At 52.9% G+C, this 23836-nt stretch overlaps 1 protein-coding gene across 4 annotated transcripts in view; it reads left to right on the forward strand.

The window, feature by feature from the left end:
• The window catches only part of ZBTB40 (zinc finger and BTB domain containing 40), a 73936-nt gene extending 50566 nt beyond the window's left edge, over window positions 1-23370 (forward strand). For 2 of the 4 annotated variants that reach the window (XM_059376576.1, XM_059376577.1), the window contains 13 exons: window positions 445-637; window positions 2401-2537; window positions 3156-3357; window positions 3724-3857; window positions 5475-5643; window positions 5985-6452; window positions 7215-7421; window positions 11129-11293; window positions 13871-14085; window positions 15243-15405; window positions 16104-16190; window positions 17568-17794; window positions 19465-23370. In XM_059376576.1, the coding sequence (XP_059232559.1) occupies window positions 445-637; window positions 2401-2537; window positions 3156-3357; window positions 3724-3857; window positions 5475-5643; window positions 5985-6452; window positions 7215-7421; window positions 11129-11293; window positions 13871-14085; window positions 15243-15405; window positions 16104-16190; window positions 17568-17794; window positions 19465-19659 (2562 nt within the window). In that variant the 3' untranslated portion in view covers window positions 19660-23370. The remainder of the gene's footprint in view (window positions 1-444; window positions 638-2400; window positions 2538-3155; window positions 3358-3723; window positions 3858-5474; window positions 5644-5984; window positions 6453-7214; window positions 7422-11128; window positions 11294-13870; window positions 14086-15242; window positions 15406-16103; window positions 16191-17567; window positions 17795-19464) is intronic. The other 2 variants (XM_059376578.1, XM_059376579.1) reach the window with 2 other exon arrangements.
• The last annotated feature ends 466 nt before the right edge of the window (window positions 23371-23836 follow it).

Raw genomic sequence — 23836 nt, forward strand, 5'->3', positions numbered from 1 at the left:
TTACCACTATCACGTAGTTATCGAACAGTCTAAAACCGCTGTAGCTGTACTCGTTAGTTGCCTGCCTGTTTCTCAGTTTCCTAAACAAACCCAGTCTGAAGATGCCGGTGAGAGAGTTGGGCTCCCGGCGCTGCCATGTGGGCTTCCTGTAAGAATCTTCTCACTAAATGCAAATGGTGGGGGTGGGGGGCAGGGGGACAAGGAGTCTACTCAGACCTCCAGTTGAGGAGGGGGGATTTTCACAGAGCTGTTCGGTTTGGAGAAAACGTGGGCCTTTTACCACAGCACAAGGAAGTGACTCTGGGAAGAGCAGTGCTGGAGACCTCAGAGGAGGACCCGGGGACAGGCGCCTTGTGCTGCCGTCTCGCTGGGTTCGCCGGCCGTGTGTCAGATGCACTTGGAAGTGCCAGTAACTGCTGTCTGCCTGATTGCTCGCCACTGCAGGTGATCATGAATTGCTGCGAGGGCGGAACACCCAAGGAGACGATGGAAAAGCTGCTGCACAGAATGTCTGAAGACAGGACTGTGACTGCAGAGAGTTTGGTAAAGCTCCTTCAGGCTGTGAAACCTGCGTCTCCGAACTTGGGCCTTCTGCTGGAGAATTTGCAGAGATTAGCCACCTCGCAGGGCACCGCAGGTATCCGTTAATTGTCAGCTCTCTGGACTGGAATCTCTCCCACAGAAAATTAGAGCTTAAACACCCTTTGGGCACCATGCTGGGGAGATGAGGTGATGCTTAGAGATGCCCTAGTGCCGCAGAAACCAGCGATTGTCCGTAGTTCTGGAGTTGAGATCCGAGATCTGAGCACGGCTCTTGCTGGTCAGGCGTCCTCATGATGTTCCTGCGTTTCAGGGTTTGTGAAGGTGTGGCTGTCCCACGGCTGGCCCCCAACCCCCCAGGAATGCCGAGGAGCAGGCCGACTCACAGAGCGCGTGGCTTGGACATGTTAAATCCAAGCAGCAAAGACGCCGATCTTGATTTTCCCACTCCCGTGCAAGTACTGGTTCATTCTGGCAGGCGCCAGAATTACACACCTCTCGTGTGCATTCAGTCCGGGGCAGTGAGTCCCTGTCCCAGTCCTTCGAAAAATGTGCCAAGTCTAGCCAGTTCTCCTTTATCCCAGAGCCCTTGAGACCAACGTGGTTTTCAGAAAAGGGGTAGTTGGAAAAGGAAACAACTTTCTTCTAGCTTTTAGAAACAATGAATATCTATACAAACTTGAACAGTTTACAAAATAAAGAAGAAAACAACCTCCAGCTTTCCCAACTTGATTATGTCCGTACTGGGGCATTAACATATTTGTCACATTATTTTTCCCATGTTGAGATATTCTACTGTATTTTATAATTTTATAATTTCCTTCATTTAACAGTATAACATAAACATTCCGCCCCACATTTCAGGAAACGCTCTATAACCCTGTATTTTGAAGGCTCTGTAGTTTTCCATCACAAGGGCGCATATTGTGTAAGACTCCTGCCCTGTTTAGGGGCACATGGGGTGTAACGCTTAGGCTGTCAAGACCACCTGGGTTTGCATCCTGATTATTTTGTAGATGTGTGACGCTGAGCCTAGGGACCCTAACCCTTCTGAACCTCGTTTTTTCCTGCAATGGGGGTGAGAATGATACCATCACATTCATTCTTGTGGCTCCTGGGAGTCAGTATATGTACAACAGTTCGCAAATTATAGGTCCTCGGTAAACATTAGGTGTTCTCTCCCTCCTCCTCATCACAGGTAACGCAGTGGCAAATATCTTCACACACAGATTTTTTTTGCCTCCAGAGCATTTCGTAAGGCCTGATTCCCAGAAGCAGGGCGAACTGGGCCAAAGAGGAGAATACGTTTTTAAATATTTGTAAAACTAAAGGAAATGCATGATAGTTTCTATTTTTCGTCCTTTGAAATTAAGTGTGACCTTTTAAAAGAGAGTCCCTAACAGATCGACTCAAAGGGCATGAAGAACGACAGGTCACTCTCCCTACTGGAGTCTCAACTGAACGTCTGCTAGTATTTTGGATTGCCACATGGGTCCTTAACCTCAGGCTCGAGGAGTAACACCCCTTGAATCTGCGTGTCTATGAGTCTCTTACAAGCACGCCTTCTAATTACCTCCCTGTTGAGCTATCACTGGCTTCTACTGCTGGGCACTGGCTTTCAAAGTGTGAGAGGTTTTGCGACCCTGAAGCACCAAGTGATTAAGGGTAGACCAGAGGAGATCTGAACACACATGTATGAGGCCCCAAGCCGGGAGCCAAACTTGCCTTCCAGAGGAGACAGAGCTCTTATGTGATAATCCTCTTTCTCTGTCATTTGTAACTCCCCTACTCCTCTGTAGCAAAAGCCCGTAAAGACATTTTGTTATAGCAAACATTATTGTTTTGCTAATATCCTTGCAGTCCAAGCAAGCCCTGATGATTATGGGACCGAGCTTTTGAGACGGTATCATGAAAACCTCTCGGAGATTTTCACAGACAACCAGATATTACTAAAAATGATCTCACACGTGAAGGGTTTAGCCTGTGGAGAAAGAGAGGTAAGAGAAAAAGGGGGAGGGGAGGGGGGTTGGGTAAAATGGGAAAAGGAAAAAAGATGGACATATATACATACTTTAAAACTATACCTAGGGGGGTTGCCTGGGTGGCTCAGTGGGTTAAAGCCTCTGCCTTCGGCTCATGTCATGATCCCAGGGTCCTGGGATCGAGCCCCACATCGGGCTCTCTGCTCAGCAGGGAGCTTACCTCCCCCTTCTCTCTCTGCCTGTCTCTCTGTCTACCTGTGATCCCTGTCTGTCAAATAAATAAATAAAATTTAAAAAAAAACAAAACTATACCTGTATTTAACATAAATATATACACACAGCCATGTTGAAAAATGCTAAGAGGTCCATAGAGAAGGAAAAACAAGGTGATTTGCTTTCTAGGGCAGAGTCATAAGTCGGAGGTTTTAATTTCTGCAGGAATAAGAAAGGCATTCAAAGGGCAGTGTGAAGAGCTTTGGCGGGTACAAAAGTCTCCGGTTGAGAGGTGAAGGGTGCTGAGAAACCCCTCCCCAGAAGTATGTCCGCTGTGGCCCAGAACTCAGGCTCACAGCTCTGCAGCTGGGCTGGCAGCTAGAGGGTCCCTAATGTGTATTTTTGTGCCACATCTTGAAGGTCATGGAGAAGCTCGTGAAACGTGACTCTGGCTCGGGTGGTTTCAGTTCTCTGATGTCAGCAGTTCTAGAAAAGCAGACTCTCTCTGCAATGGCCATTTGGCAAGTGCTGCTGGTGGCTCAGGAGACCAAGACCTGCCCGCTGAACCTGCTGATGGAGGAAATACGGAGAGAGCCTGGTGCCGATGCCTTCTTCCGGGCAGGTAGGCCCCCCGGTCTCTTGTCAGAGCCTTGTCCCTGCTGGAGAGTAGCAGTGACTCTCCTGGTCCCTGGAGCAGCAGCCCCAGGAGCTCTCATGGTCATTTTCCACATCCCTACCACTGCAAGTAAGGGCTGGCAGTTTTGTTTGAGGACATGGGAGTTTGTGAACCTCGTAAAATAAAATACGCAGTAACTATGCTAAGCTGATATTAATTACATGCTAAGTATAGCACCGTTTGTCGTTTTCCCCACTCCCAGCTCTGGGAAGGATCGGTGAAGTGTATTCTCACTCTTCACAGTCAGAAAAGGTGAAGGAAAAATGGTGCTCATGGTTTCACTCATGAGTTTTCAATCCCCCTTTCTTTCAGTGGCCAACCCAGAAAGTGCAGCTTTGGAAGCCATCCTGAGGCATCGCAGACTGATCCTAGAGGCCATCCAGCAAGGGACGGGAGTCAAGGGCCTTACCGTGGAGGAGGAGCTGCTGGCAGAGGCTTTGAAGGAGGTGCGGTGGGGGAAAAGCCTGTTGTTCCAGAGAGTTCTACCAGGCTCATGCCTGGGATGGTCTCATTCCTGAGGGAGGCACTGGATTCTGCAGAGTGCATATTGCACGCCGAGCTCCGTGCTGAGCCAACATTTCTTTGTTGTTTAATTCTCTCAGCCCTGCTTGGCAGGAGATGTCACCCACAGTTTACAGAATAGGGACTCAGGCTCTAAGGGGTCTGGTAACAGTTCTAGGATGCTCCAGCTGGTCAGAGCGGAAGCGGGGGTTTGAACCCAGGCTCATGTGGCTCAAACTTAGATGTATTTCATTTACCTGAACCTAGGTAAACTCAAAGGGAACCATGATAACTGTTCCCTAACACGTTTTATGGAGTAACTGCTTTCAGAGGAAGAAAAGTAAAATTGGTCTGGCATCTAGGAAGAGCCAAGACAAACATAGCTAGAACAAAGCTTTTGCCCATATGGGGTATCACGTAGTGCCAGCTCATTTTCTGTAAGGCTTTTCAGTGTGGCCAGCATCCCAGAAAAACCAGGTGGGGACTTGGGTGGGGGGATTCATGGATGTCCAGCTCAGGATCATGGGCATCTCGAGTGGGAAAGAATTATAAGGGGGTTAAATTAAACTACAGGTTCCCCCGTATGTGCCTTTTAATCCAGGTAGGCGTGGAAGGTGTGCCGAAGGGCAGGTTTCTAGCACTGTCCACACAGGTGACAGCCCCACCGTGGTCTGACTCTCAAATGAAGACGGTGGCACGGATTTCTGCGGGCCTTCCGAGCCGGACGCATCTGCGAGACTCTATCCGGCACGCCTCGCGCTCTAGAGACGGAGCTCTTGTAGTTGATGAGTTTGAGCCTCACTAATGAGCCTCGGGCCTACCTCCAGGGACATCAGGTTTATTTAGATAGACTTGAAAAGAGCAGAAATAAAATGTCTTCCCAAAAGAAACTTCCATTTGGCCATCTGTGGATGGTTTCGCTTTATTTTCTTAGTGTACGGACTCTTTCTGCTGATCGCGCTAACATTCTGAAAGAGGATGGCTTTGAAATAAAATTCTTGGCCTCTTTAAAGCCCCTATTTGAACCTTCTTTAAAAAGCCGAGTTTTTTTTTTTTTTTCCATGAAAGAAAATGTTTAAAAGGGTACATCTAAGTGTCTAAAAATGTGAAGCCACTGATCATGCAGAATTACTTCCAGATACTGTGACAATTACATATTATGAGAAATTATCTTGATCTTCGCGACAGAGCCACCAACTACCAAATCCTGTAGCTTTCCAAGCTTTTAATACTGAGATCTAGAAAACTTCTTTTTGGAGACTCCTGGCTTCTGAGAAGATGCTTCTTGTAGAAAATGCCCAGCGTTTCCTTGCTCTGGTACCTTTGTTTTTGCACATTTGTCTTGACTTGGGTCTGCCTTTTCTCCTTTTCCTTTCTTAATTTGCCAGTTTCCCTGTTATCTGGAAATGAGTGTTCTCCCTTCCATTCATCACAAGACATGTAAATCTGTTATAAACGGAGTGGTGTCTTCCTCAGATTCGCTTTCTTTCTCCCCTAGTTGAGAACCACGGAGAAAATTGCTGATATTAACCACAAACCTTTGTCTCCTGGTGTTCATTTAGATTCTGAGCATTTCCTCGGAGACGGCGAGCCCTGAAGCTTCCCTGAAAGTAGTGCTGAGCAGAGCCATGGAAAAATCCGTCTCGGCCATTGAAATATGTCACCTCCTATGCACCGTGCACAGATCTTTCCCAGACCTGCAGCCCGTCATGCACGAGTTAGCACACGCTGGTAAGGAACAGAGCGGGGGCTGGGGAGGTGCGCTGGGGGAAAAGCCTGTTGTTAGGCTTTTCCTAACAGGTTGTGTCCGTCCTGCAGAGAAGAGGCAGTAGTTCGTAGACGGCTTCGTCCATCGCTGCCTCACTACTTTGAAATGCTCTCAGTACCTGCACAGGTCACAGGCTTAGATCTAAGCCGATGCTGTGGGTGTATATTGGAAAGTGAAGGTGACAGTGGTATCATTCCAGAGTTTTAGAGGGTCCTGCCCTAGTCTGCAGCCTTCTCTAGGAAAGATGAGGAAGCAAAGCAGAAACGCAGAATTTCCAGAGCCGTGCGATTTCTCTCATCTGCAGGCTTCCTTACCCAGGAAAGTGGAGGGAGGGAGAGGTGGAAGGTGAGCACTAAGTGTCACCGCAAAGCCGACAGCAGAGCAGACGAGAAGGTAGCCGAGCCAGCGGAGGAAGGCTGCCAGTCTGGGAAACAGAGCAGTCCAGGAGAGACTGGTTCCTTGCCAGAGAGACAAGAGAAAGACACGTCTGCCTCCTCCGACGCTGCCAAGAAGAGCTTCGTGTGTAAGGCCTGTGACAAAAGCTTCCACTTCTACTGCCGTCTGAAGGTGCACATGAAGCGCTGCCGGGTGGCCAAGAGCAAGCAGGTGCAGTGTAAGGAGTGCAACGAGACCAAGGATTCTAAGAAGGAGCTGGAAAAGCATCAGCTGGAGGCCCATGGTGCAGGAGGAGATCCCGATATCCCAAAGAAGAAGAAGAAGAGGCTGCCGGTGACATGTGACCTCTGTGGGAGAGAGTTTGCCCATGCCTCAGGTACTTCCAAGAAGGCAGAGTGATTTCAGAGGGCGGGAGTTCCGGATATTGTGGTGTGGACTCCAGGCCTTGCCTCTGGTTGTGTGCAGTAAGGGCTACGGATGGGCCTGGGAACCAGAGGGCTCCCACAGAGGCGGGTGGTGTTTTGAGGAAAGCATGAGCTGTGGACTCCGCTCCCCGAGCTTTCCTTTCCCCATCTGTTAAATAGGCACCCTGACAGCACCCACTTTCTGGAATTGTTTTAAAGAGTTAACATAGTTAAACACCTTCCTACAGCGCCTGCAGTAGAGTTAGTAAGTGGCGGCGGCTGTTACTTGTAGCAATAACCAGCTAGTTAACGGCCGACTCAGGCTTCCACATACCACTTGTTTCTTGATAATAAATAGGTCACAAACTCTGGGTCGGATAGTCAGAATTGTTTACCCTCGTCCCAGATGTTGGCTAAACCTAATGAAACATAAAACCAAGTTTTGTTTCACTGTCTCTTGGTGGTGGGTCCTATTGAATAGAGAGAGGGGAGGGGAGGGGAAGGATACACCCAGAACACTCCGTGCCTGATGCAGACAGGAGAGGGACCGAGGTGACTTTCGGAGTACGGGCCAGTGGGCGGATGAGCAGCAGGGCTGAGTGCGGGCCGAGTGCAGGTGGCCTGCTGTGCCTCCTCGTGGGGCCTGGCCCCCTGCAGCGCGGTTATATGTCCTCACGTTGGCGTGGTCACGTTGATGACGTGTATCCCTCTGGCCCCTGGTGTGGCTTCTCTAGGCATGCAGTACCACAAACTGACAGAGCACTTTGACGAGAAGCCTTTCTCCTGTGAAGAGTGTGGGGCCAAGTTCGCGGCCAATTCTACCCTGAAGAACCACCTTCGCCTTCACACGGGGGACCGCCCGTTCATGTGCAAGCACTGCCTCATGACCTTCACCCAGGCTTCCGCCCTGGCCTACCACACCAAGAAGAAGCACTCGGAAGGTAGGGTGCCGAGAGTCTCTTCATTCTTTCTGCCAACTCTCAGTGGGCCACCTGCCCAAAAACCCATTTGGAATGAGGCATGACATGTCTCTCAAGTAGATTAGAAACAAAAAACGGTGCACACTCTGCCTAGAGTGATGACCAGGAGCACACAGGTACATGGGCACGTTAAAAGGCTTATGGTAAGAGTTCGTGAAGAGAGGCTAACTAATGTAGACCTTATAGTTACAGAATTGGCAGAAAACCAGGAGTTCCTCGGGCTTCGAGGTAGAGTTCACGCATGAGACAAACCCTGGCTGAGCACGTGCTGTGGGTCAGACCATGGCCAAGGGATGATGCCGGAGCTGCTGGGCCCCCAGAGCTCACGGGCCAGGGGCTTCTCTGCCGCAGAGACCGAGGCGGTGCAGAGCTGCCGACGCTGGGATAGGGGATAACCCCAGCAAGCCGGAAGGACGGGGAAGGGGTTTCTAGCCTGCTCAGAGCCAGGGAGATGCATAGTCAGAGAGGGCCTCTCAGAGGACTCCCTGCCTTGTTTGGCACATTTATGTGTAAGGGAGAATCCCATCATCGGGCGCCTGGGGGAACTCAGTTGGTGGTGAAACATCTGCCTTCAGCTCGGGGTCAGGATCCCACAGTCCTCGGATCCTGCTCAGCAGGGAGCCTGCTTCTCCCTCTCCCTCTATGTGCGTTCGTGTGCTTTCTCTCACTCTCTCTCTCAAGTAAATAAATAAAACCTTTAAAAAAAAAAAAAAAGAAAGAAAGAAAGAAAGTCCCGCCATCATCTCACCTGGATCGTGGTAGGAAGCACCTGCCCTTGCTCTCATCTCCCTAGATGGTGCTCTGGGGACACAGGCCCCAGTGGTCCTTCCGGTGCTAGCCCATAGCCTGTCACTTCTCTGCTCAAAACCTTTTTGCAAAAGCTCTTCACCTCACTCTGTGTAAAATCTGAAGGCCTAACACCAGCCTGCCAGGCTCCCTGTGACCGGGTCCCCTAAGACCTCCCCTCATACTCCCCTCCCTCACCCTTGCCCAGTTCTCCCCGACTGCAGCCTCCTTGCAAGGCTCCGGCCCGGGAGGACACCTGCCGGCCCTGCGTTCTTGCCCTTCCCTCCACTCCAAGGCTTTCTTGTCATCCCTCCTCACCTCCTTCAGGTCTTTGTTCACAGCTCTTCCCCGCGAGTCCTTTCCCGGCCACCCCGTGTAAAATCTCAGCCCCAGCTCCAGTTCCCCTGCCTCGTTCTCCGCTGTAGGGCTTGTCGCAGGAAATGTTACCTACTTCATTAATTTCTCGTGTTTCTAGTCAGTCTCCCCCGTTAGAATGCAGGCTCCACGAGGTAGAGCTGTTAGTTCCCCATGCCCCCCCAACTGCTGCATCACTGGAATAGTACTTAGCAAGACTCGACCCTCAGTAAACGTTCATTGAGTAAATGAATTTCTACAGCACTATTCCAGGCACCAGGCGTGTGTATACACACCGAGGTGCCATGGAGTTCACTTCCAGTGGTAAGAGAGACCATAAACAAATGTGTAGTGTAAATTCAGATAGTAGTCATTACTAGGAAGAAAAATAAAGCGGGATCATCAGCAGGGTTTGCTATCATCAGAGAAGGCCTCAGAGACGTGAGGCTTGTGTAGGCGAGTGACGTGAGAACTGGAACCGGCGGAAGATTTCGAAGAGCATCCCAAGCGCAGAGACCCTGCCCCCCGCAACTGGAATGAGCCTGACCTATTTGAGACACCGCAAGAGAACTAGAAGGAGCTGAAACAGAGCAGACAAGGAAAGAGCGGTGGGAGAGAAGGCCAGAGAGCTCACCAGAGGCCAGGTGTAGGGCCATAGAGGCCAGGGTCAGGACTTTTTGTTGTTGTTTTAGTTTGTTCTGTTTTTAGGACTTGGGTTTTTATGCAGAGTGGGCTGGTTTCTGTTGCTGCCCTCATGAATTGCCAGACACAGTAGCTAAAATCAAGGCAAATGTATTACCTTGCTACTTTGGAGGTTAAAGAGCCAAAAGAGATTTTAACAAAGGAAGAGTCAAAGTTTTGGTGAGTGTGTTCCTTCTGGAAGGTCTGGGGGAGAACTTGTTCCCCGTTTTCCCAGCTTCTAGAGGTTGTGTGGCTTCTGCAGCTCATGGCCACTCCTTGTTTCCCCCATTGGGCCTCCTCCTTGGACCCTCCTTGCTCTCCCCTCCAAAGAAGCCTTGATGGCATTGGGCCTGCTGGTGTAATCCAGGATACTCTTCCCATCTCAGGACCCTTAACTTAATCATATCTGCAGAGCCCCTTTTGCCACATGAGGGAACATGTTCCCAAGTTTCGGGGCGTTAGGTCATGGGCACCCTCAGGGGCCATGATTCTACAGCAGCAAGCCATGGGCCAGCTATAAGCAGAGGAGCAGCAGGAGGTGACTTCTTTGGAGTTAATTTGGAGTTAATTTTGGCCACTCTCGGCAGTCTGTTTTAATAAGAGAAGAGTCATGTTCACAGGGAGGCAGGGCCAGCCAGTCGTCCGGTGTGGAGGTGTCGGGGCTCTCAGCGAGGGCATGCTGGGGGCAGTCATCAAACATTCAGGTTTGAAGCAGAAGTGCTAGGACCCGTGGTGGGCGGCTGGTTAAGGACGGCTGTGGGGTTTCTGGATGAGCAGCCAAGTGTGTGGCCCTGCCCTTCCCTGCAGTGGACGGAACTGGAGTGCTTGGGGGCTGGTGGCAGGCCATGGGGGTGCCGGGGACGGAGCCTCAGGAGCTCTGTCTGAGGGATAGGTGTGCGCTCCACGCAGAGAAGGACAGAAGTAAGAGGTTGGATGTGTAAGTCGCGGTTACAGGGGAAGCTGGGAGCCAGAGCTAGGACTGTGGGCATTCTCAGGGTACAGATGGTATCTGAGCTCTGAGCTAAGGTTCATCTACAAAGCAGGCGGCCAAGGGCTGAGTCCTGGGCTTCTCAATAATTTCAACTCTTGATCGAAGAAACCCTTTTTTTCCTAACAAAATCTTATTTCAAAGCCCAACATGTGAAAAATGCAAACGATGTTGATTGCTATAGCTGAAATAGACCTCAGATTTGAGGGATTTGGACTCTCACCTCACTGATTTCTCCACTTCTCTGCTGGCCCAGAAGGGACCCTGGAGGCACAGCTGGTCTGGTGGTTTCTTACACATGCCAGTTTTCCAGCCTTGCTCTTTACCTCTATTTCCCAACAGTCTTTGGCAGTCTGGTCATTGTATTCCCATTATGTGTGTGAGGGAACAGAGAAGCCAGATGATTTATAATAACTTCATAGCGAGTCAGCAGGGGAAGGCTTCCCTTCTCTCTAGCCCCGTCTGTCACCTCCGTGTGCGGTTGCGGTTCCACACGGTGCATGTGGCCAGGGATCCAGACCCGGGAGTTTCTGGGCAGGAGGATATGTCTGTTTTCTGGGAGCGGAATGAGCTCTTCCATAACTTAGAGGGGCCTGGTTAACAGATGGGTGGTCTTGTGTGTGAGGACTCTGTTCTTATCCCGCAGGGGAGGGAGGCCACACTGTCATTGGCTCCATGCGAGGTGCCATCCGATAGAAGGGCCCAGACCTCTCACCCCGGGTGTTACAAATTGCGTGTGGTTTTGACGCCGTCTCCCAGATTGTATTCCCCGACACGTGCCTTACCGTGTGATCTTGTGTTTAGGGATGCCTTCCGTGTTTGGTGCTATTTCTAATAAGGAAACTCGTGCTGTTTCCAGGGAAAATGTACGCCTGCCAGTATTGTGATGCTGTGTTCGCCCAGTCCATTGAGCTGTCCCGCCACGTGAGGACCCACACTGGGGACAAGCCATATGTCTGCAGGGACTGTGGCAAGGGCTTCCGGCAAGCCAACGGCCTGTCCATCCACCTGCACACCTTTCACAGTACGTACTGGGATGGCGGCTATCAGGCATTCGGCGCCAGGCCTGGCTCTAAGAAGGCGTGTAACGATCATGACAGAAGTTGTCACTCCACCAGAGCCAGTCCCCACTTGGTGTCTTCCCCTCCCCTGTTCTCCAGCAAAACCAAGTCCCTCATTCCTATTTCAAGAAAAATCCCATTTTTAACATGTCATTGTGTAATGTCCGAGCTGTTTCCTTGTCTCCTTTTTAGCCCACCTGGCACTGCTTGCCTGACAAAGGCCAATCATGCTTGAAGGAGAGCCTCAGTAACAGACAGGCTGCAGAGCTCCAGAATATTCCCTTTAGTCCACTGAGCTGCTCTTTGCTTGCCCCCTCCCTCCCCAACTCATCTTGTAGTCCTACCCGCCTTTCCCCGAGGAGCAGCCGGACGCTGTCTGAGTTAATATCTACTGTCGTGAGTGGTCCCTGCTCTCGCCCCCCCTCCTGACCTGGGAAGCCTACTGCCCGATATTCCCTCCACTGTGCCCCTGGAGCCACTCAGGTAGTGGAGTCTGCCCCACCTTTCTCCACTTCTACCGGAACTGATACAGACAAAACACACTTCTAATCAACACACGCACATGAAGGCAAAGAAAACTCTGTGCATCCTCATCCCAGCCTCGGGAAGTGGCCAGGGTGGTGTCTGCAGCCACATACCGTCTCCCCCAGCAGACTCGTTGCAGTGAGGGTGAGCAGCACGGCGTAGCTGTGGGGGGGTTAGGAGCTTGGGCTCCGACTCCACAAGGGCCTGGAACTGGACCTTGACCCTGCCATTCACTACCTTGAGACCTTAAACAGATTTCTTTACCTTTCCAATCCCCCATGCCCCTTTTGTCCATGAGGAAAAGTAATAATGCCACCGCCTTGGATTGCTGTGAGAATTAATAAGGTGTCTATCCCGTGTGAAGCATGACGCCTCTGCCTGACACACAGAAGATGCTCAGTAAACACCAGATAGGAGTATTGGTGGTAAAAGCAACCCTCTCAGGTGCCATTTGTCGCCATCAAAGCCTGTCTTTCTGGCGTGCCACGTACCCTGCATATCCTTCTCCCTTCCCTACCCCTGTTTTCCACACACCAGTTTCTAGCTATCTGCAAAAACAGTGCCTCACAAACATGGCCTTTATGTCAACACTTCAGATAGACTATCAGCCAGCCAACAAAGGTTGTTGTCAGGACTCCTCTGTGTCCCTGACATGGGGCTGGACCCGGGGCGATGCTGGACATACGTACAGTGCAGCCCCTTCCCCTGGGGGTTCACAAGTCCCCATATCCAGCTGCAGTAGACGCCCAGATGAGAGGTCTGGCTTGGATCTAGTGCCATCATTTCGATGTTCTTTCGACCTATTCAAAGGACATTCTGCTCTGGATGCTCTGCTCTGGTCTCCTCTTCCTGGTAGCATTACTTAGGAGCCAGGAGATGGTGGGGCTGATCAGTTGTCAGGACGAAGAGGAGCCCAAAGACCTCCGTGTCCTGGGAAAGGTCATTGGCAGCAGGCCAGCGGCCAGGGCCCTCTCCCAGGCCACTGCTTGCCTGTTTCCCAGGCCCGCGTCGTAGCATATGGAGAACTGCTTCACCCCGTGTCTTTGGAGACAGTGTAGACTTGAGATTTCGGAGCTCATGTCCACAGGGACACCAGTTAATGATACCGAGTGCTGCCGTGTGTCCAAATTCTGGAATTAATTGGAGCCCATGCACACGTAAGATTGGCTAGTAGGCAAAGGATTTTATTATTAAAATGTGCTATTTTCTGTTGCTTTCAGAAAAACTGAAATCTCTTGCCACAGGGATGGCAGATGTATCCTTCCTCAGTGCTAGTTCTTACTTCTGAGGCCTCCCTGAAGAGTTGGCGTGTCTAGTTAAGCAGGTGGCTCAGAGCACAGCCTTGGGAGTGAGAGCAGCGACTGTCACCCGGTTGAGTCATTTCCCACTTGTGTCACTGGGTGCACTCGAAGCCTTGCTTTTCCTAATCTCTAAAATAGGGTGATCATAGATCTCACATGGGTTATTGGAAGGTTAGAGTGAGTTCATATTTGTAAGGCACTTAGAATATGGCTGTCATGCAGTACTCATTAAACATTGAGAGTGTTTTTATTGTTGAATCCAAGGTGAGGAGCAAGGAAGCATCCTTCCTGTCAGTCAGACGCTGACAACAGAGCAAACAGTGAGGCTCTGGGGAGTGTGTTGGAAATCTCTGCAGAACATGAGAACACTCAGAAATGCCCAGCGCAGGCAGGGGAAGAGCAAGGGCAGTCCTCCCTGCAAAGTAGTTAAATGGAATTGAACTTGTAGGATGTAACGTGAGGAATGGGGACTAACTACTTGGTGCCGCAGAGGGGGTTCGTACAGAAGCCTCAGAGGCATCCCCCCCCTCCCCGGACAAAGGTGGGGGGGTGGTCAGGCGATCGCCACACTCACTGCTGGTCCTCGGAGCGTGCGGCCCTGCCTGACCTCCAAACAGCCTCGCAACCGGAACCGCACCCAGCTGCCGCGCCTTCCTGACGGCTGCCCGTGGTGTTTTTCCCTCCCTCTCTCCCCGCGGATGTCCGTGAAACCAGACATCGAGGATCCGTACGACTGCAAGAAATGCAGGATGAGCTTCCCCACGCTGCAGGACCACCGCAGGCACATCCACGAGGTGCACTCCAAGGAGTACCACCCCTGCCCCACGTGCGGGAAGATCTTCAGCGCCCCCTCCATGCTGGAGCGCCACATGGTGACCCACGTCGGCGGGAAGCCCTTCAGCTGCGGGATCTGCAACAAGGCCTACCAGGTGACCGCGCGCTCGGCCCGGAGCACCTCCCCCGTCCCCGGCCTGCCCTCCCTTGCATCTGCCCGGAGTCCCCGAGCGGACGAGGTGGCTGCCGCTCAGGAAGGATGCAGCTCGTAACCGCTGAGATTCTCTCAGGTGATCTGGTCAGAGTGATGCAGCTGGGAGCTTTAATTGGAGCCGAGAATTCCTGCAGCTCTTCTCTTGGATCTCAGCCCTGTCACGAGCTGAATACTGCTCTTCCCCTTGGACACTCACACTCTGTGCAGCCCGTTGAGCCCGTGTGTCAGGGGATATGAGAGTGACAATGGGCCGTGTAACACTGCCTGCAGTTACCTTGTTTAGCACGATGACTGGGTTGTTGTCGCTGTTTTTAAACTCCTAGGGAAGGGGTCTGCTTTTTCACCGTAGAATTTGGTATGTAATTAAAGGGAAACCCCATATGGAACCAAAAAGAAACCACATATGAGAAACTCAACTCTAAAGCTGCAGAGAAAAAATGGTTCTTGTGACGTCTGTAAGATTTGGATGTAGGGACAGAAACACCGCGGCTAATGCAGCTCCGCAGACATGGAGAGCTCACTTTGGACCACACCTGGTGCTATGGCCTCAGGGTTACAGAGCTGAGTAAGGCATCAGCTTGGCCACTGGGAAAGCCGGGAACTGTGGGGTGAGAGTGTCTCCGGGCTGCTCTGGAACCTGGGAAGGAGCAGGGACCGCGCATGCTTCTGCTTCAGCAGGCTTCTCTGCTGCCTCCCTGGGCCTCTGGGACGCGGTGAGATACAGCTCACATGCTCTGGTGGGAAGGCCAGGGATTGAATTCTGGCCCTGCTGTTTACTGATAGGACCTTGGGCAAGTCATTTAACCGCTGTGTGCCTCAACTCACCTCACTAGAAAGATTCTGATGCCTCCCTCATGGGCTTATTGTGAAGGGTGAGAGTTTCTGAAGGACCAGGCTGTGCCCTGCCCCATAGTGGTCTCTCAGTAAATACACAGGAGCCTGGTCCCCCAGCCACCAGCCTTTCCTCTCACGTGAGCACTCAGTGCGATGGTGAGAGTGTGATCTAGATCCATAAGCTCATTTGTCTCACGAGGGCCTTGGGACCTCTCCAGCTTGCTGGAACCTTCTAAGACTTAACATTCGCCATGTTCCTTGCAGCAATTGTCTGGGTTGTGGTACCACAATCGGACCCACCACCCTGATGTGTTTGCCGCTCAGAACCATCGATCTTCCAAATTCTCATCACTGCAATGCAGCTCCTGTGACAAAACCTTTTCCAACACCATTGAACACAAGAAGCACATCAAGGCAGAGCATGCAGGTGAAGTTGGGGTGCCTGAGGCCGCCATTGTGAGCTGATGAGTGGGAGTGGCTCGATGACAGCATCCTGGGCTCCAGCCAAAAATCCCAACTTCCGGTTCTGTACTGTGGTGTGTGTGGCAGTGGCCTTTGTTCTGTCCCAGCACACCTGAAGGAGGCCACGCTGGCCCATCAGGAGCAGTGAAGAGTAGCTTGAGTGGCAGTGGTTCTCAAACCTGGGGGCCTCGAGCACTGTGAGCTCCCAGCGCTGAGGGACGCTGGTACACGGTGGGACCTGGGACGGGTGGTTGTAGTGGCAGACAGGCTCGGGCGGAAAGCCTGACTCCCACATGCCGCATGACCTTGGCAAGTGACCTCTCTTGCCTGAGCCGGTTTCCTTCTCTTCAGAAAGTCAGTACATACCCCCCTTGCCAGTCAGCCTGGGGTAATCACCACAGCCATGAAGCATGTCCTGTGTGCGAGGCGTGTACTGTGCATTGGTGGCGCTCCGACTCCATTCTTAGAGCAGCCCTCCTTCCATCCGGGCGGCCTGGCTCCGATCTGGTGTCCTTTACGCCAGATTGTTCTGCAAGTTCAGAGCTGTGAGGTTCTCGGCACTTGGTAGATGCTTGCTAAGTATTGGCCAGCGCCGCCCTCTGCAGCCTGAGAGAGCCGTCCTCCAGTTGGTTCCCACCATTTCTTTCCTTGTGTGCTTCACAGATATGAAGTTCCACGAATGTGACCAGTGTAAGGAGCTCTTCCCCACACCGGCCTTGCTACAGGTCCACATCAAGTGCCAGCATTCAGGTCAGTGCCCCTTGCGATATGTTCCTGGCCTGGACTGCCCTGGTATGTCTCCTCTCCACCATCCACAGCCATGCAGGCCAGACCAAGTAACCGAACGGACTTGTGCCTCTGTTTCCTTACCTGTAAAACAGGGACGGTCAGAGTGCTTCCTTCCTTGCAGGGTAACTGCAAATTGAAATACGTTAGTACCCAGAAAGCTTGTAAGGCCCGGCATCCGTGAGCATCCCTCCAGCATGACCTGAGATTGTCCTTGTTGCTGCCATGTCTCCTCAAATCTAAAATGCTAGTCTTGTATGAACCATTAAGAAAGATAAACTGATTCAGTGGGTTAAGCCCCTGCATTTGGCTCAGGTCATGGTCTCAGGGTCGTGGGATAAAGCCCCGCATCGGGCTCTCTGCTCAGCGAGGAGCTTGCTTCCTGCCCTCTCTCTGCCTGCCTCTCTGCCTGCTTTTGCTCTCTATCAAATAAATAAATAAAATCTTAAAAAAAAGAAAAGAAAAGAAAAACTGCCAATTAAACTACATCGTCACTTAGAATTTGCAGGTGATTCTGCATGCTGTTCTGGGCTTAATTTGGCAGAGATTTTACACACTCTGGGTACATCAGAAGGAAAATACGAGAAAGAAATCATGGTGAGCATCCCACCTCTCAGAGCAGCTTTCACTTCTGTCAGTCGAGGCACGTGTGCTTACACGTGGCATGTACTCCGCCACCAGCAGCACCGGCGGTGGGGCACAGCAGGCCGTTAGTTTCAGTCCCTCGAGCATGACGTAAAACTGGTCTACTCTTGCTGCTTAGGGATGTAGCTGAACATCTGCCCCTTACTCATCCCTCCTAAACCATTTGGTTCTTGGGAGTTAAAAACGTGCACCACTCCTGTCTCAGGGATGTTCTTGGAAGCCACAGACACACACTCCGCAGGTCTCAGTGCTGCCACCATAGCCGTCCATGTGCACATGGTTATTGGTGATTTTACATCCCACTGCTGCGTGGCCTGTAGTGGTCATAAGATGCCCTTGAACCCGGGTCAGAGATGTCAGAGCATGCCTTGTGGACTTGATGAGGTACAGTGTCCTCAGGGTCCTGGTCCACAGTTGAGTGAAGCCTGGCCCTGAGCTGAGGCAGAGTCATTCTGGAGCTAATGCTGGCGAAGCGTGGCTGCGGAGCCCCTTGCTTGTGTGGGACCTAGTCCTGTATTTGTCATGTTATCTTATCTTTCTGAGGAGGATCCCCCAGATTGTAGAAGCTTCGGGTCCTACCGAACCTGAATCTGCCTCTACACCTCGATCCTGGTTGCTCCTTCCTCTCCCCTCGGCTGCTCTTGCTTTCCTCAGGCTTTCTGCCCGCAGCCGGTCCTTTCTGTCCCCCCCTTCCAGGGTCCCAGCCGTTCCGGTGCTTGTACTGCGCAGCCACCTTCCGCTTCCCGGGAGCGCTGCAGCACCACGTCACCATGGAGCACTTCAAGCAGTCCGAGAGCACCTTCCCCTGCGAGCTCTGTGGGGAGCTCTTCACCTCCCAGGCCCAGCTGGATGGTCACTTGGAATCCGAACACCCCAAGGTGATGGGCTCTGAACCCCAAGCGGCAGCTTCCCAGGTGGTACAGGTGATTCTGGGGCCACCCGCCACGAGGGTGCTGACGCGGGGGTCCGGAGGTTTCTCTGGAGGCAGCTCTGCCACACCACCCAGCCGTTCTCTTGGGGGCTCCCAGAGGATCCCATATGTAATAACATGACTAAGAGGGCCTTATAGAAGCGACTCTCTGGGCCCCTTACCAAACAGAACAGAACACTCTAGTCTCCTGGGGAGCACCTGCAAATGGCCCCTGGGTAGAGGGAGAATTTCCAAAAGCAGAACAACCTTGCTTTGTCTTAATTCACACACTTCCCCACCTTCTGCAGAACACCGTGGGGTGTGGCAGGAGTGGCAGGAAATCTCGGAGAAAGGGGGGTGAGCTGTTGGGACCCCCCTACTGCTGAAACACTTCGATAGCTCCTCTAGGCTGGGCCCAGGACACCGGGTATGTCGGAGTTCCTCGCCTCTTCCTGTCTTCTCCGGAGAGGGTGGGCAGACAAGGGAAAGCAATGCGGGTCTGTGGATCATCTGTCGACGGACGGGAGCAGCGCTGTTAACTGATTGGACCTTCCCACTGTCCAGCCCCACAGAGAGGTTCTTGATGAACTGTGTCCTCACAGGCCTCTCTGCGAGCAGAGGGCGGGTCAGGTAGGCGGGCTGCAGCGGAATTCCTGCCGCCATGTCACCCAGAATGTCTCTGCTTTGATCTTTTTTTATATATTAGGATTCTTGGTAAGATGTCCTTTGAGGAAAAAGGGGGAAAAAAAAAAAAAGGCTCCCATTCCTAAAGAAAAAGAAAAGCCGTTTGAAAACTACTGTCCTAGATGATTTTTGATTAAACACCATAATCCATCTTCTCACCCCCCGCCACGACTCAGACATGGAGCTGAGTTTAGCTTCCCCCTTCTGCCCACTCAGGCCTAGCACTCTGCTCCCCACTCGTGGCTAGTTCTTGAGGGCCAGGGTGGCTATGCCCACAGAGGCTCTCTGGTTTGAAAATATCAGGGGGCACCAAGCTGCCCCAAGTCCCCACAGGTCACAAGCATCAGTTTGGAGGTTGGGACCGGAACGGGGTGTGCTTCACCACAGACGGGGTCTCCCTGACCCCCCTTGAACAGGTGACAGCTATGGAAGAGGCCTGCGTGGGGCTCCCAGTAGGGGCGTTGGGGGGTGGCAAATGAGGGAGTTGATAAAAGCCCCATTTCCTCCACTTGTTCCTGCTCCTGAGTTCTGGAAGTTTGTTCACCTGAGGGCCAAACACTACCTTTGGCCAGCCAAGGCTTCTGGTAATTCCTTCCATTTCCGGGGTCAAGCCCGAGACTAACCACTTTAAGTAGCATTCCTTTCACATGGCCCTTACCTCCGCAGTGTGATCCTCGAGACAGGAAAACCCAGTGAACCCAGTGTAGGAAACTGAACCGGTATTCACCGGTGTGTAATCATAGAGTCTGGGCACCCTGAGATGGCGTACTGAGCTAAATTACAGCAATTTAGCACACAGAGTTATTTAAATTGTTTGCCTGCCTTCTCTTTTGCATCGCTGGTGTGTTAGACTTGCCTCTTCCCATTAGGCGCATGTAATTGCTCTCCTCAGGTGAAAACATAAATATCATCATTACAGTGTGAGACAAAAACCATGTAAATTCTGGGGAGCTCCCTGTAGACACTGCCCAGAGCAGCCTCATGGTCTTTCCCTTTCAGGTGATCCAGGCCCCAGAGCCGGCGGCCCCAACGGAGCAGGTGATCACTTTGGAGGAGACCCAGCTTGCTGGGTCACAGGTGTTTGTGACATTGCCAGATTCGCAGACCTCTCAGACCAGCTCTGAGCTTGTGGCAGTGACCGTGGAGGATTTGCTCGATGGCACTGTGACCCTGATCTGTGGCGAGGCCAAGTGAGTGGCTGCTCATCCCATGGAGGGTCCTGCATTTGCAGCAGAGAACGTTCTGCGGCCTGCAGTTTGCCCTCCGTCCCTGGCTGTCCCGAGTAGCGAGCTTCGTAGCCTGCACCAACCGAGCGCACTCACTCTGTTCTCAGAGAACCAGCGGTGTTGGTGTCCTTGGCTCGGACACTGCCGCCCTCCCCAGGGGACAGGCCTCCTTCCCACAGGCCTCCCGCTGTGGCCTCTGTGGTGAGCAGTGGGGTGGGAGTGGTGACCAGGCCATCAGAGAGGTGCCGCGCGCTGGCCACCTTCACTGTGCAGAATGGCAGGCAGCCGTGGGCCTACGGTCCACACACTGGGGCTACCAATGCTGCCAGGGCCTCCTGGCCGTTTAGAAATGAGAGAAAAGCACCAACACACCATACAGAGACCGCCGCCCCCACCCCCGGCCGGAGCACACTGGACTCCTTCCTCACTCCCCGCTTGGGCGGCCCGGCCCTCTCCTGGTGGCGGGAGAACAGGAAGCAGAGCATTAACACAGGCCGAGTCCCACCTCGTCAGTACAGTTCGCCCTTCCCCAAACCAAGCCTTGCAGGGTTTCTGCGATACACTTAGTGTGCGGCCATGCAGCTGCGGAGACAAGCCCTGCCGGTCCAGGATCTTCTCTGCGGTGTTCTGTACCCGAGGGCTGTCCCTGCGGCCTTCCGTGTTCTCCTCAAAGCCAAGACTGTCGGCCGCTTGCTCTGGAGCCTGGGGCATGGCCCATGAACCAGCGCCAGTGCCCGGTGCCGGGGCGCTCTGGCTCCTCCTCCCGCCACGTTCTCGATGCCTTGGGAGTGGCCTGCTGGCCGCCTCTTCCAGGCGGCGGCTGTTACTGCAGGCTAGTGATCCTTCGGAGTCTGAATTTCACAAAGCTTTTTTATCTTCAGTTCCTAAAATATAATCTGATAATTAATGGTTTGTGGAATCCATTATGAAGTGCAATTAGATGGATGTAGGTTCCCACCGTTCGGAGGGAATGACTAGCATTTATCTTCCTTTCCCTGGTGCCAGAAGGTCACAGTCTGCTCGTGAGTGGCGTGTTGACACACCAAGCAGGGCTGCCTGCCCCCCTCGCGCGGCTTCTTCCTTGGCAGGGGTGGTGCACATTTCATCACTCACCCTCCGGCTGGGGGCTGGCAGAGGACACGCTCGTGCCGTCTTTCCGAGCACATTTCACGTCCCCAGGTACAAGCAGGGACCAGGGGTCAGCTTGGGACACGGTCAGGACTTTGCTGGCCTCCGCACGCCGCTGGTAGGACCAAAGGCAGAGCCCTGCCACCGCCCGGCGTGGCTGCTGCGGCCGTCTGTCCACCTGTGCGCAGGGGCTGAGTTCCAGCGCGGGCCCGCACGCCGGGCAGCTCCCTCCTCCCGCCTCCACTTGTGTCCTCATCTTGATCTGCGCGTCAGCTTGAGCTTGTCAGCTCAGGGATCTTTCCATTCTGGAGCAAATGAAGTTTTCAAAGGCAAGTCCTCAGAAGCCGGAACCTGACCAGAAGATGGTGCTCAAACCTTGAAGACGTGGCCTCCACGCGCAGCCCTCACTGCTCCTGCCGCCGCTGGCTTCTCTTCAGGTGGTGCGGTCTGGGGGCTGTTGGACCTGGAGAGCTCATGACCAGCAAGGGGCAGAGGGCGCTGGGTCTCCCCCTGGCACCAGAGGAAATGCTCTGGAAGGGACCGGCGTGGCCCGGCCCCGCCGACTAGTTGAGGCTCTGCGGCGGTGGGCAGGGACTGCATCCTCAGAATTGCTTGCAGCCAAAAGACAAATAAAAACTTAATTGCTAAGGGCTCGTAGGGGAAAGTGATTTTTTTTTTTCAGAAGTCTCATGATGAAAGAAAGCTGTAGTTTTTAAACCAAGTTTCGGATCCTTTCAAGTCCCGAGAACTCCTTGCTTGGGTGTCCAATGGAGGGCACACGTTTGCTGCGTAATCGAGGACTAGCAGCTCCCAAGCGGGGGGCATACAGAGAGGTGGCAGCTGCCGCCTGACATGCCTCACCGACCCCGCAGCCCGCCCGGTGGGAGGCACAGACCCTGTGCTGCTTCCAGGGAGGAAGGAGGAAAGGTGCGTCCTGCATTTAGCCTTTGCTCCGAGTGGACCTCTGCGGGGCACTGCACTGGGGGCAGTTTTATAGTGTCACTTCCGAGAGGTGCCCAGGCGCGGGTTGTATTGTAGGAAGACTTGTTCTAGCTTCACTTGGCCATTTTGTTCTTTCCTCCCACTGCTGCCCAGGAGACCTCCGGAATGTCTGCACAGAAGACATTGTCATCGTGCTCCCCTTGGTCCCCCTCACTTGCTTTCTCATGGCAGCGAGGTCTCTGCCTTGTTGCCATGGGTGCATCCTGGTGGCCTCCAGGCTGAATCCTGGGGGTATTTGTGGTTGTGTGGAGGAGGCTGTGGACCTCTTGGAACCCCTGCCTGAATATGTCCATTAGGACCCTGGACTATCTCTGCTTCCAGAGCTGCTGAGGCAGCCGGCAAGGAAGGACAGGCAGGCAGATGCCCAGCTGGAGTCTGATTCTGTGGGAGTAACGGGGATCACTTAGGGAACAGGATTTGCCATCCCAGGTAAGTGAGGCGACAGGAGATGGAAGAGCAGGGGTGCCAGAGGAGGATGGCACTGTCCCAAGGACGTGAGCAGCACCTAGCCACGGGCAGCAGAGAGGCAGAGGCAAAGGCAAAGCTCTTTACTCGTTTAGGTAAGAAAGCCCGTCTCTTCTGTCTCAAAAGATTTATGTTTAGAAAACTTGGAGCCCAGTAAGTAGCAAGGACTGTGCTGTGAATGCTGGGTTCCCCCCGGTGATCCAGACCTTCTCTGTGGAAGTGCTCTGACTCCCCTCCCGCTGACCACCAGCATCGGCCTCATCCCTCGGGGAGGCGCTCTGCTGGTCGGGTGCGGAGGGACAAAATGGGGGGAAGGTCCCCTTCTCTGTTCATGGTTTAAATAAGTCAGGGATACTCTCAGAATCAAGAAGAAAGAGGAGGTGGCCCCTCAGAGATTCTCACTGCAGGTGATGTCAGTAACCACGCGCTGATCACACAGCAGGGCTGTGCCTTTAAGTCTCATGGGTCTGAGATCTGGGAATTGCCTAAGGAATGGAAGAAACTGCTGACCTCACATAGAAAGGTTCTAGGGGATAAGGAGTGTTTGTATTAAATTGGGGCCAGAAAGCGGGACAGTGATGGAGAAGTGGCTAGGACGCTTTAGTTATTGCTCCCGAAGAAAGAATAACAGCCTCAGCCCTCCCCACTTGGTGCACTGTTTCCCAGGGACCCTTGGGAGGCAGGGAAAAACAGGAGTAACAGGAAGATTTGGGGTTGGAGAGGGTATCAGAGGCAAGCTGATGATTGTTTTGTTGCCATGGAAAACCTTGGGCTGGTAGGACCTGGGCCAGAAGCTCAAAGCACAGCCAGGGCTCAGAAACTTCCTCCGTGTACAGCTGTGCCTATAAGGACAAGAGAAGCTGCCTGTGCTCTGGGATCATGCTGTTGAGAAAAATTATCCCCTGGGCTCATTCACATTGTGTCCAAATCATGGAAATGTTCATCGGTCGTTTCTTCTTCCAAGGCCAGCCACACCTCCCACCAGTCAGGACAGCCAGCCAGGACTTGATGCTGTGTAATTGAGATATAAACCATTATTTTCATTTAACTTGCTCTATTCTATATAAATAAAATACGTACTTTGAAAAACTTGCACTGCGTGAGTTTCACACGGACTATAATGAGACTTGTTTCCTCTCTGGTTCTGGCCAGCTGTCGCGTGGGCACAGGCTTGACAGGGAGTTCTAGGGGCTCTTGTACCTTCGGGCCCTGCCAGCATGGTGGGGGGAGGGGAGACTGTCCCATCAGGTGGAGGCTGTTCCAGAGCCCTCTTTGCCGGAGATCCAGCGTGGTGCGTGGTCTCAGAGGCGGGTGTGCACGTGCATCCGGGGTACATCCGCACTGTGCCAATTCCTCAGCGCGTGACCTTGGGGGCGACACCCTCTCAGCCCTCTCCTCGCAGCCCCCATCCGAAGGGGGGCAGGCCGCACAGAATGGTACAGGGAATTCCAAGGCTGGCTTTAAAGAACTTGGTGTTGAGACTAATTGTTAGCTCGGTCTTGCCTGTGGCGCTCAGCCCAGCCGTTCGCCTGGGCTGCCGGCGCTGAGTG

Source organism: Mustela nigripes, chromosome 14 (assembly GCF_022355385.1).
Source record: "Mustela nigripes isolate SB6536 chromosome 14, MUSNIG.SB6536, whole genome shotgun sequence".
NCBI lineage: Eukaryota > Metazoa > Chordata > Mammalia > Carnivora > Mustelidae > Mustela > Mustela nigripes.